Source organism: Epinephelus fuscoguttatus, linkage group LG22 (genome assembly GCF_011397635.1).
Source record: "Epinephelus fuscoguttatus linkage group LG22, E.fuscoguttatus.final_Chr_v1".
In the NCBI taxonomy this organism is placed as follows: domain Eukaryota; kingdom Metazoa; phylum Chordata; class Actinopteri; order Perciformes; family Serranidae; genus Epinephelus; species Epinephelus fuscoguttatus.
In genome coordinates this window covers 24,600,127-24,612,944 of record NC_064773.1, presented here as the reverse complement: position 1 = coordinate 24,612,944, position 12,818 = coordinate 24,600,127, and the positions used below count along the sequence as shown (strand labels likewise).

Genomic DNA, 12,818 nt, shown 5'->3' with positions numbered 1-12,818 from the left:
GTTTATTAACCTGTGTTAAATGTTCACAGAGCTCTCTGTGTGTGTGTGTGTGTGTGTGTGTGTGTGTGTGTGTGTGTGTGTGTGTTCTTTATACTGCAGTCTCTGTTCTATTAATCAGCTCTGTGTGAGGGTAAAGGAGAACTGTGGGAACTAATTACCTCCATGACTGTTTCATTTATGAAGATCTGAGGGGTCAAACTGAGGTGTGGAGCCAGGAGAATGACTGAATATTTTCTTTGTATTATTATGATTGAAGCTGCACTTCATAATTGTTTCATAATGTCATACACTTAACACTATAAATCATGAATTAGGGCTGTAAGAAAGAAAAGCATGCCATCTGTAGTAACTGAGATGATATAAGATTTAAAAAGTAACTAGCTTTCTTTCCTGTTTTTAATTGTCAGAATAACATAAACATATTTTGTTTCTTTCTTTTTGCTGTAGTGTTATTTTGTTATTCTCGTAGAAGCATACTAGCTATTTCTTCCTCCCTTGGTTATTCGTCTTTAGCCCCATTTACATTGCCTCTTCAAGGCAGGAATTTCATGACATGTAACAGCATCCCACCATGGGAGATTTAAAATGCAGCTTGTAACAGTTAGCAGCTAACACCAAAAAACAGAACACTGGCTGAAAATGTCTGCAAATTGGGAAAACAATGAGGTCCAGGAGCTCCTTATCCTACGAGCAGAGGACGAGATCAGCCGCCATATATCAGGGATGGTAAATAATTGTTATTGTGTTATGTTGTGCCATTGTTATTTCTTATAAAGCGCTGCTGATGTGCATGTTATATGTTGCACTAGAGGCCGATGCTATTGTGACGCTCTTTTTACTTCCACAATGCCAGCAGTGGAAGTGCAGTGTAGTGTTAAAGATGGCATAATTAGCGAGCTAACTAGCTAGCCGGCTGTCTCCAGACCTGCCCTCATCCCAGCAAAAGTCTCCTAGCAGCATGGAGAGATGGAGGGAAAATGGTGTGCTAACTAGCTAACTTACTACTAGAAGAGTCAACTACTCATAAAGCTGCTGTAGCTAACGTTATGTGACGCACTTGGTGCCTTTAATCGAGTCGTCATTTTCCCAGGTAGCCAGTGGCAGACAGAATTGCAGAATGGAAGCGAGACTTATAGGGAGCCAATGTTAACACTGATGGTGTCATTATTCTACAGCCATTACAGTCAACATTTACTTCATAATGATAAATTAAAGCAAAAAATGTGTCTATTACCACTTAAAAGTGCTAAATCACTTCTTTACCAGCTCAGCTAAACTCAAACCGTCCAAACACTTCATGAATGTGATGCTGCAGACTGCTACGCACCATTTCCATAGGCCCAGTCGTCATTGAGCCTGTGGCGGACCTTCTGGTAGATGGCTGACATGGTCTTCATGTTGCTTTTTCTCCACTGGCGGCCCAGGTACTTGGTCTGGATCTTTAGTAGCTTGAGGACGTAGAGCTGCATCATGGCCTGCTTCACCTTTAGAGCTCTCTTTAGGATGGGCGCAGACTTGAACACCACAAGCATCTGAAAAAGGGATTGAATTGACTAGAGGAGCAGGTTTGAGCATGCTGTGGTCTACCAGAGGCAAACTGCAAACAGAATGTCCATCCATGAAGACCTTCATTGCGTAATATACCAATTAAAATGTGCATGGGCTGGCTGTTCCATGCTGAATTATTTGCACCAGCTCATAATGGAACAAATTATTTTTATCTTCTCTTTGCATGTCCAAGGACCCATTGTCCCTCTGGGTCCCTGGGTGTGCACTCAGCTGCTGACAGGGACACTCAGATGGTACATCTACTCATATGTCCTCTTTACCAAAATATTTAGGCTAGTATTATGAGCTAGATTCCTTAAATACAAATGCAACATTGCCAGATTTTTGTCCCACCTGTTTAAAAAAACACAATATGGTTTATCAGACTCATTTCACAGTGGAGCCAGAGGAAAATCCCACCCTAAGGCGACAGTATGAGACCTTGCAGTAGTGCAGAATTACTCACCATCGTCCTGGAGTGTTTCCACTTGGTCAGCTTGTTTAATATTCTCAGCAGATTAATACACGAAAACAGGTTTCTCCAACAGAACTGGTTGCTGTCTCCTGCTTCCTAAAAAGCACACACACACAGTACACGCACACGAAAGGTCATGATGACACACAGACAGTTTGACCTTCATCCAGTGAGGATCAATCAGGTGTCACGCTGACAGTGTTTTGACTCACCAGGCTCTCAGCAGTGAGCTCAGGCATTTCATGGACCACACAGTGGGGAAAGTCCAGCACACATATACTGCGATGAAAAAACACACAACTTTATTTACTGTTACACCACTCAAATCTGTCCAGTCTCTTTCTATTTAGATCATCATATTGGCTCTGACAGGGTCAAAGTACAGTCAGCCAGGCTTTTGATTAAGAATGGTTTATAGACATTATTTACATTATTTTACTTGCTTACTTTATTGTATTTACGTTGAAAAATTAATTATATTTGGGGCGTCGGTGGCTTAGTGGTAGAGCAGGCGCCCCATGTACAAGGCTGTTGCCGCAGCGGCCCGGGTTCAAATCCAGCCTGCGGCCCCTTGCTGCATGTCATCCCCCTCTCTCTCCCCCTTTCATGCTTACCTGTCCTGTCCATTAAAAGGCAAAATGGCCAAAAAAATATTTAAAAAGAAAAATTAATTATATTTAATTTTTTCTGTTATTTTATTATTATACTATATATTTTTTTATCTCTCTCATAGATTTTATTTGTTCGTTGTTTTATCTTTGTAACTATATTACTACTACTACTACTATTATTATTATTATTATTATTATTATTATTATTATTATTATTATCATAGCTTTTAATCTATTGTATTTTATTGTCATCATTTTTTATTCTCATTCAGTCTTTTTAATCTATTTTATCTAGATTTTAGTCTAGCTTTTATTAAACTATCATTATCATTATTATTATTATTATTATTAGTATTAGTATTATTATTATTATTATTATTCTCATGGCTATTAAATCTACACAATTGTATTTTATTGTAATAATTTTTATTCTTGTTTATTTTATCTAGTTTTTAGTCAATCTTTAAAGTATTATGAATATATATGTTTTTATTATAGCTTTTCCATCTTTTTTTTTTTTTTTACTGTATTTTATTGTTGACATTTTTGTCTAGTTCTTTCATCTGGTTTTTATTTCACTCTGTTTCACTACTTACTGTTATTATAGCTTTAAATTCTATTTTATTACGTTTTCACCATTTTTATCTCTTCATATGCATTGTCTAAAACTCGTCGTAAATGTGCACTAACCTGCATGAAAGGTTTTACACAAATAACATTTAATTGATTGATCAAAGTATATGTTCTCATAGTTTACACAGTCCAGTCTGCTTCACTACAGCTCTGCGCCTGAGCTTTAACAGACAGAGACTGGTGTGTTCCTCTCACCTGCTGAGTAAGACTCCTGTCACCTAATTTGTGGCTTAATATTTGTTCTCTCTCTCTCATTGCATTGCTGCTGTGATGCCATCTGTGCCACCTCCTGGATGCCCACTGATTCATGCAAGACGGCAGTAAAGCCCACAATACCTGGTTACCTGTCCACCTAACACATTATTAGTAATAGCACCAGGCACAAATACACAAAGTTCCTGTGAATGTTGCACCAAACTGAGCTCAGCAAACCACTGTTTTCTCTGAGAGTACAGAGTCAGAGAGAAGGATCCTACCTGTTTTTGGCACTGATATAGGACATGATGTTCTGATTGAAGAACTTGAGGATGAGTGGGATACAGTTGGCAAACACCAGGTGCTGGGAGACGATCTCGAACTGCAGGAAAAGAGGAGGCGGCAGCGTGGAATAGTTAGTTTGACAGTCTGGGAAAAGAGCAACAACTAAAAACGCAACACCACAGACAAGTTTTACACTTTATTCTGAAAGTATGATTCTGCTATTGTGGCCATAAAGTACTTTTTAGATGAGATAAAGGACATTTCTGATGGAATATTATGTTGATGGGACAAACCCCCGGAGGGGAAAATCCATATCTCAAGAAAGAATAGAAGGGGAAAAAATAATCCGGCAGCCGGTAATCCTGTATCATTGAAACAGCTATACAAATCCTTCACCTCATCATAGGGGCTTTACTAAGATTAAAAACAGAGGGAATGCTTCCGTTCTGTGGTTGATTAAAATGTGCTTTATTTTGCTCTGTTCTCTTTACGTTATGATTCCCATTCTTATGTAATAAATGTATCCTTTAAAAAACAGTTGAGTGTTTGCAGAGCCACCATTGATTTGACTCTCTACTGCGGCTGCATTCTGCGTTCTACATGTGATCTTGTTTTGTGGCAGCAGAGGGCGCTACCACTATAACTCAGAGCAGCACAGTCGGCCTGTGAGGGAACGTCCCTTCCTAGCAACAGCAAATATCCTTATCCTCATCCCCATCTATCTGAACAGAAGCAAAACTAATGGAAATAAAACAGATACAAACACATTAAATTTGTCCAAATGCTCTTTTAATAAGGAGCAGATTTTAGAGCAGATGCTGTCCTTCACTCTGTTTCCTGTCTTCATTAGGATGAACAGAGCAGCTGTGAGTGTATCAGGCTGATGCAGGAGGTTGTGGGGTGTGCGGTGGGGAGTGGGGGGTGGGGGTCCAAAGATTGAGGGGTGGAGAGGATGAGAAAAGTAATGGCACGCTTGACCGGATAATCAGGTAGAGGGTAGTGAAGGTAGCGTGGGGGAGGTGCAAGGATGTGTGCTGGGGGAAGGCGAGATGGAGAAAGAGACGAATAATGTAAAAGGAGAGAATGATGGTAATGAGAGGTGCCTGGAGGAGGGATGAATGGAGGGGTGTGTGTGTGTCTAACCTGATAAATATGGTTGAGTTTGAAGTGTTTGAGGAGCAGCAGCAGCAGAGCCGAGATGGCCTTGACGATGATTTCCTTGTGACGGTTCACGTCAATTCCGAGCTTCATGCTCTGAAGGACCGTGATACTGGAGGACACACACACACACACACACACACACACACAATCTGTAAGGCCTTCAGGGCTAAAATAACAATACAGCTTTGTCTCGGCAAAAGAAAAACATCACCATTAACAGACAGTTTGAAAACAAACAGATATTCTGATTAGTCTGTCAATGATGCATCTGAGGTTTTACAGCAACATCTGGCAAGCTAAAATAGTGTGCAGCATCAAATCGAGCTGACAAAGAACAGATTTCAGCCGTGGAAATGTCAGAGAAGATTGGGATTTTTTTGGAGTTGCATGGTTTTTATTCTGTTCTCAACTGGGAAACTGCCTTTCAGCTGTTTGGTTGAGTGTCAGTGTCAGCTTGTCTAAAACTAGGCCAAAGTGTAGACCAAAAGCAAACCAAGATTGAATGCATTTTCAATCCATCAGCCCAAAAATGACAGGAAAAGTAAAGTTTTCTTGCAGACATAGGCGTAGATTTTTAAGTGGAGCACAGGGGACGTTTATTTTCATGAAATTAAAGACATATAAACCATGAATTGATTCAGAAAAGGCAAAAATTGGCACATAAAAATTTCCTGGGGAAGGACCCTCAAACCCCGTTTTATATGTGCACCCCTCAATCTTGTTACAAAACCTACAACCTCGCATGCAGATAACTAAAAAGACAACATAGAAAATTAGCCTCATTATCTTTAAATTGGTGTAAAGATCTGTTGCTCGACAAACAGCAGCTGTAATTGGTGGGAAATCTGCACGCACATATCAGCTGCCTGATCTAAATGTGGCTCTAGATGTGTGCAGACACCATTAGGGATAAGATTCAAATAGTTAAACTGCTTTTTTTTTTTTTACAGTACTTACGGCATCTCCTCAGGCAGCACGTCAGCCAAGATGTTAATGGAGTCAGTTTTGGCTTTGGAGGTTGGAGCTGCAGCCAGCAGCAGCTTCAGGAGGGCAATCTGACACAGGCAACAATGCAAAATATTAGACCCAGGCCAAATAACAAAACACATCTGGTAGCAAGATGGTGTGAATGCAGGATCAAAAATTCGATGTGAAAGACTGAAGAAAAGTGGTGGTGAGTGACCATAAAAAACAAATGTTACTAACACTCACCACATACTGGGAGAGGTTAGGAAGCATGCCCAGGTACAGCATCTCTGTCGGTGTCTCCTCCACCTCCTCCTCACCCTGCACAACACAACACGCACGAAGCACTAACAGCTCAGTTCCAGAAACCAATAACACGGCCTTGTCTGTGTCATGATTAAATATTGAACACATTAAAACGTCATCTATTTGTGTTGCTTTAAACATGAAAAAAAAGTCTTACAGTGTCATTATTGGGAAAATGACAGTACAAAAACATACTGACCAGAGTCATTGGACACTGTTGAAGCTCGTCCTCCTTTTTGATCTGGACTTCAGCAATGGACACGTATTTGTGCTGGAGAGGACAAGAAAATTATAACAATATAACACAAGTTATTTTAATATATTTTAAGGTGTTAGAAGAAGTGTTAACTATCATTGCTGACCCTCATGGGTATTTTACTGTGTAACTACACTTCTCAGTTTGTTAAAACAGGAGCTATGGATTTTTAAGTGGGAAGTTGATGCGAGGGGATTCAGCAGAAAGAGAGTATTGATTAAGAAACACTCTGTCCATAATGAGCTGAGGCAAAAGAGAGAGGGGAGAAGGACATTTGGAAATGTGAATCTGTGTATTAAAGTGCCTGAATGACTGAAGAGTCAAATAGAGAGTGAGTGAGAAACTACATGAAGTGCTGTGCCATTGTTCCAATTGTCACACCAAAAATCAGGGGTTAGAAAAAGAAAAATCAAAGGGCAAAGAAAACAAGAAAATGAAAGGAGCAAAAAATAATGTGAAGACATACAACGTATGACAGGCGAAGCTGAACATGGCAAAGGTAAGCTAATAAAACCAGCTGTAGCGAGCTCTGTTGAAAGCAAGAGTGAAGATACTGGTATCATATAAATCTATACAAATTAAGACATCAACCATTTCATGCCATCTTGACTGAAAAAGGGGCTTCATAATGCTTCAGAGTGAAGCTTTGGGGAAGGAAAAAGTGACCTTTTGAGACCCTTATAAAGAGGGTGGATCATGGGCAGTACCACCAGCTAGTCCAGGAACTTCACCTCCATGATGGCCAGGTATTTTAGAATGACTCGGGGGCAGTTTGACAACCTGCCGAAAAGGGGCTACATAACGCTTCAGAGTGAAGCTTTGGAAAAGGAAAGGACCACCTTTTCGGACTCTCATAAAGAGGGTGGATGATGGGGAGTACCACAAGTTGGTCCAGGATCTTCGCCTCAATGATGGCCATTTCCAGGCATATTAAAGCATGACTCTGTAGCAGTTTGACAATTTGCCAAAAAAGGGCTACATAATGCTTCAGAGTGAAGCTTTTGAGAAGGAAAAGGCGACCTTTTGAGACCCAAAAAAAGAGGGTGGATCACGGGGAGTACCACCAGTTGGTCCGGGAGCTTTGCCTTGATGATGGCCGTTTCCAGACATACTTTAGAATGACTCCGGGGCAGTTTGACAACCTGCCGAAAAGGGGCTACATGACGCTTCAAAATGAAGCTCTGGAGAAGGAAAAGGCGACCTTTTCGGACCCTCATAAAGAGGGTGGATGATGGGGAGTACCACAAGTTGGTCCAGAAGCTTCGCCTCGATGATGGCTGTTTCCAGGCATATTAAAGCATGACTCTGTAGCAGTTTGACAATTTGCCAAAAAGGGGCTACATAATGCTTCAGAGTGAAGCTTTTGAGAAGGAAAAGGCGACCTTTTGAGACCCAAAAAAAACAGGGTGGATCATGGGGAGTACCACCAGTTGGTCCAGGAGCTTCACCTCAGTAACGGCCATTTCCAGGCATATTTTAGGATGACTCAGGGACAACTTGGGTTCGACAACCTACTGTCTATTGTCTGGCCATATTGCTGTGAATATCCAGCAACCGCTACCACCAGTTTCTCCTCCATCGTTTACCAACTGTAAACTTGTTGTTGTGACCACCGTCGCAACGCATGATGATTTTTTTTTTTTTATCTCCAATGGTGAATGCATGAGCTGCCTCTGATTGGCTTACCCTGATATTCTTAACTGAACCCTAACCGATCTCAGTCCTTATAACCAACCCACCAACAAAGGCAACGAGTACTTGCCAATCGAAGGCAGAGTAGGGTGGGGTCGTGCCTTTGCCTTCATAGGAAGGCCGAATGAGTCATTCTGCATAATAATTAGCCACATGCTTCTGTTTGGTGTGTGTAGCCTGCTTTTGGACCAACAGCACATTGAAGGAATGTGCTTTTGTCTTCAGGATACCAGGCTGTTGGACAAATGGGCTTTCCGTCCAATGGGACATGTTTCGAACTACGAGGGTTTTGAAATAATGTGTTAGAACAGTAGGCAGTCCCCCTGCATGAAGCAGTGATTTCTCAACTCACCTGTTTTAGAGTCTTGACACTCTCATGGATAGGTCTGGGCAGGCCCACCAGGGTATCTGTGTCACTACCAAGGAAATAACTGTTAAACCAGACTGAAAGAAGAGAAAGTTTAAAAAATATTTTACTGTTTCAGATGAAATACCTACTTTCCCAAAGTAAAACCGATGAACTTGTTTCTACTGGTCTCAAGGAAGTGCTCGATGTCCTTCTCCCTGGACACACAAAGACAGGCTACCGTCAGATTTGAGGTGACCTGCCGCCCCACTTCTGCATTCAAACAAGCAACTAAACAGCTATTTTTCAAAGGAGCACTCACATGTGTACGCACACCCACACAAACAACGCACAAGAGCAACAGCACACTGCATTAGCTTTCTCAAATCTCATCAGTCACGCTATGTGCCGCTGCGCTCTGCGAGCCTCCTACTGATCAGCACTTAATCAGCCCTGCATGTTGCAGCACTCTGATACAAAGACACACACTTAATGATAAGGTTCACTAAAAGATAGACTGAATATAGGTTGTCTGATAATGAATGCATGATAAATGGACTGCTGTAAAGCTTTTGTGTCCTCTCTCAGATGCATTATTCATGTCCCCAAAGCAGAGGCGGCACCCTGGGAAGACACCACACGCTACTGTCAGGAATACACAGATGGAGAGCGTATTGCTAGATGATAGCGAGGAGAGAAAACTGAAAGAGGATTTTCTAATTTCGTATTAACTTCTAAAATGGTGGCACAGAATCAGGGTGGGAAACTGACACCAGCTGCCAGCCAAACGGTGTTAAGTCCTGGCTGCGTGTGGGAAGTTTTCTCTATTCTATAGTGGTCAAAATGGCAGGTGGCCAAACATCATTTAGAGGTTTTATTCGGTGGAACACGAGCTAAGTGCTTTTAAGCTAATAAAAAAACCTGGCAAGGATCATTTTTAGCAGTTTCAGTAATACATATCAGCATTATTTGCCATAGAAAGGTCTCACTTAAGCTGTTTTTAATGCCATTTTTTGGGCAGGATCTGTGTTAACATCTCCAATCTGACTTGTAGGATTGTGTATGGATATAATAAGATTAATTATTCTGAAGCTAGGCTGTAATAGGGCACTTTAAAGCACTTTGAGAGGAGACATATGACTGCACTGTCCAAAGTCCACATACTTTTTACCAGTATTTTACAGTTACAGGGATATTTCACTCCCAAGATGACCATTTGTGTATCAATTACTCGACCTGTGTTGCACTGAACTTGAAAAGAAAACTTTGTTTTTCTGGCATGCCTCCACGGTGAATGAACGTTTGGTGTTTTTAAAGGTTCATTCTGATTGACCAGAGCCTCATGTTAACATAAACTAACTGCTCGAGGCAACAGTAGACCAGCAGCTCCCGTGTTCAGCAAGGTAAAATTACTGTTTTTGTCAATGGCTTTGAGGAGCATAGATAAGTTTCACAGCCGTCTCTTTGGGAAGCAATGAGCATACCACTGGATAGGTGAGACTTGGATTATACTGCACGAGTTGTGTGAGGGTTTGTTAACAGATGTTTTGATATAGTTTTGCTGCTGTTAAACGTGGACCCCTATGACTTCAATTCATCAAGAATTTTCTCAGTTTTGGGTTTCTTGTTCGACCATGGAGGAATGCAAGAAAAACAAAGTTTTCATCATGTATTCAACATAATATGGGGTGAGTAACTGATATACAAATGGTTATTTGGGGGGTGAAGTGTCCCTTTAATGGGAGTTTATTTCAGACTCCTACATGCAGAAATTAAATCTGTGTCATTAACCTGACTTTAGGGGCCCAGGGAAGGCCCTTGGGGAAGTTGACCCTTTCTGTGGGGGGTCTGAGGGGAGGCGGCGGAGGCGGGGGCTGGATGATGACATCACGGTCCAAGGGATCCACCTCGCCCTCGATGCCGCTGTCCGTGTCCTCTGGGTCCTCCTCCTCATCCCGAGCGTCGTCATTCTTAAAGGGATCCCGCTCGTTGTATGTGTCCAAGCTGTCCTGTTTGACCAGGGGCTGGGACACAGACAGAGAACAGGTGGTCAACTGCACTGAGAGGACCTATTATGACCTACTCACACACACCGAGGAGTAAATTCCAGCTGTAAAACTGGAAAACTGTGGAATGACCCAAACCTTTACCTGGTAGCATGTATAATACTTCAACCCATTAACAAGCAGACTCATGCTGTGCAAGCAAACATCATTCAAACCCACAGTATTTCCAAAAATACCAAATATGTCACAAAGTGTCGGGAAATGTGTATAAATTTCTGCACAAGACAGTATTGACTTTTAATATTTCATACACTGTAAACATCATAAAGCTTCAACTGGCACAAGTTGATACAGAATTTGTACTGTTATTATTATTAGCTTATTTTGAAGAGCTCAAATTAAAGATTTCATTTTTAGTTACGACCAGTACACTGGCATCTATATCTAGTTTGCATTCTTCCCATTTATTTTGCAATGCATCACACAGCAGGATTTGATATCTCCTAACTGCACTGAAGTACACACACACAGTCGGCGACATTCAGACTGCAGCTACAGTTTATTGGAACAGATAAGATTTTATTCCCTCAGGCAGGCAACGGTGATGTGTTTTTAATGACAGTGCAAGCAGACAAAACACACTGAATATATTTTCATATATGGTTGGTTACAAACAAAATTAAATTTGTGGCAAAGCAGCTTTAATGTGAACTGTGTTATAGGGACGATATAGGTGAGTTTTGTGTGGGCAAATCATTACAAAAAGCTGCTTTCAGAGTTATTTCTGATCAATAGATGTTAGCAACTTTATAAATTACAATCAATTCCTATTCAGGGAATAAGTTAAAATTAATTATCAAGGTTTGCAGTGTGAATGTGTCCTTAAGGACGATAACTCTGCATTATTTAATTTTATAAGATGGGTGAACATTTTGGGAAATATTCTCTTTCTAGCAAAGAGTGACATGACAAAACAGATACCACTCACATTTAGAGTGCTGCAGGGATGAGTGTTTCTTTATAGGCGGACATGAAAGTTAGTGTTGCTCTGGTTCCTTCAACAGAAAGCCAATGAGATTTTTCTATTGGATTTTGGATTATTGCAGAAAATAAGCTCTGTGGTTAAGAAATGTCTGATACTTACATTTTGTTCAGCACAAATGAACACCAATTCTATGCTTTTTAAGCATAAATGCAATCATCAGGAGCAAAGAGCTAACATTAGGCTATAAACGAACTACATCACAGTCACATGACTTCAACATTACCGCCATAACGAGGCTGTAAAGGTGGTGTTCGGCGTCATGCTGTTCAATGTTACTGGTAACCTCTGTGGTCTCATATAGCCACTTCAGCAACCACCTTTTTAAGACATGTACATGCTTTAAAATTCAGTGGGGTAATGTTATCAAAAATATGGATTTATCGATACATACCGATTCAGAAAATCTAAAACGATTTTAATACTCATTTTCCGCAGTATCCATACTATCAATACTACTTCCCTGCCTTCGCTCTCTTCTCAGTTTGATTTAGTTGAATTCAAAAAGGCTTTATTGCTATGGGAAACACACCTTTACATCGCCAAAGCAAATGTGAACAAAAATGTACATACAAGTAATGATCTAGCAAGATAAGGAAATATTGTTTTGTTTTTTACTTGCACTTTATAACATTCTGATGTGTGACAATCTCAGAAGCTTTTAAAGTACGCACTTCGACAAGAAGAACATTGTTTTCAGTAACATAAAAAAGTTTTATTTTTAATTTTGACCACAGTCATTCTGCTGTTCTCTGCCACTAACCAAGAAAATAAAAGTTGTCTTTGTCATGTTCTATTTATCTTTTAATTCAGGTTTTAACTCGTATGCTCTAAATGTCAGTTTTCTCCCAATGTTGATCAGAATATCAATATTTTTCAAAGTATTGTATCGAAGTTAGAAATTTCAGTATCATGATAAGATTACCACAGACCTTATTTCAGGCATCTAACCAAAACCCGTACAAAAAACGAGGGAACCAGAAGTGCAAAGATGCTAACTCATCTCCAGGTTTTCAGGCTCATTTCTGCACCACTCCACTTGTCCGTTAAACATACATATATACCTGTATTATATGCAGCCAGGAGACGGTTAGCTTAGCTTAGCATCAGCAGCTAGCCTGGCTCTGTCTTAAGGTAACCACAGCAACCACAAGCACCATTTCTGTTTAAACTTACCACACGTCTGCACTTCAAAAAATACAGGAAAAATAGCAAGCATGGCCCAATAAAGCTAAGTCTTTATATTGAGCTCTTATCTACAAACAAACCCAATCAGTTCAAAACACTTACACACAC

General features: G+C 40.5%; 1 protein-coding gene across 2 annotated transcripts in view; it reads right to left on the bottom strand.

Moving 5' to 3' along the window:
* strip2 (striatin interacting protein 2) overlaps positions 1 to 12,818 on the bottom strand; it is a 43,391-nt gene that overhangs the window by 1,103 nt on the left and 29,470 nt on the right. For both annotated transcript variants that reach the window (XM_049566788.1, XM_049566789.1), the window contains 11 exons: positions 10,266 to 10,498; positions 8,627 to 8,692; positions 8,481 to 8,544; positions 6,380 to 6,451; positions 6,121 to 6,195; positions 5,866 to 5,963; positions 4,891 to 5,017; positions 3,744 to 3,844; positions 2,236 to 2,302; positions 2,015 to 2,119; positions 1,328 to 1,532 (listed from right to left, as the gene is read on the bottom strand). In XM_049566788.1, coding sequence (XP_049422745.1) covers positions 1,328 to 1,532; positions 2,015 to 2,119; positions 2,236 to 2,302; positions 3,744 to 3,844; positions 4,891 to 5,017; positions 5,866 to 5,963; positions 6,121 to 6,195; positions 6,380 to 6,451; positions 8,481 to 8,544; positions 8,627 to 8,692; positions 10,266 to 10,498 — 1,213 coding nt within the window. The remainder of the gene's footprint in view (positions 1 to 1,327; positions 1,533 to 2,014; positions 2,120 to 2,235; positions 2,303 to 3,743; positions 3,845 to 4,890; positions 5,018 to 5,865; positions 5,964 to 6,120; positions 6,196 to 6,379; positions 6,452 to 8,480; positions 8,545 to 8,626; positions 8,693 to 10,265; positions 10,499 to 12,818) is intronic.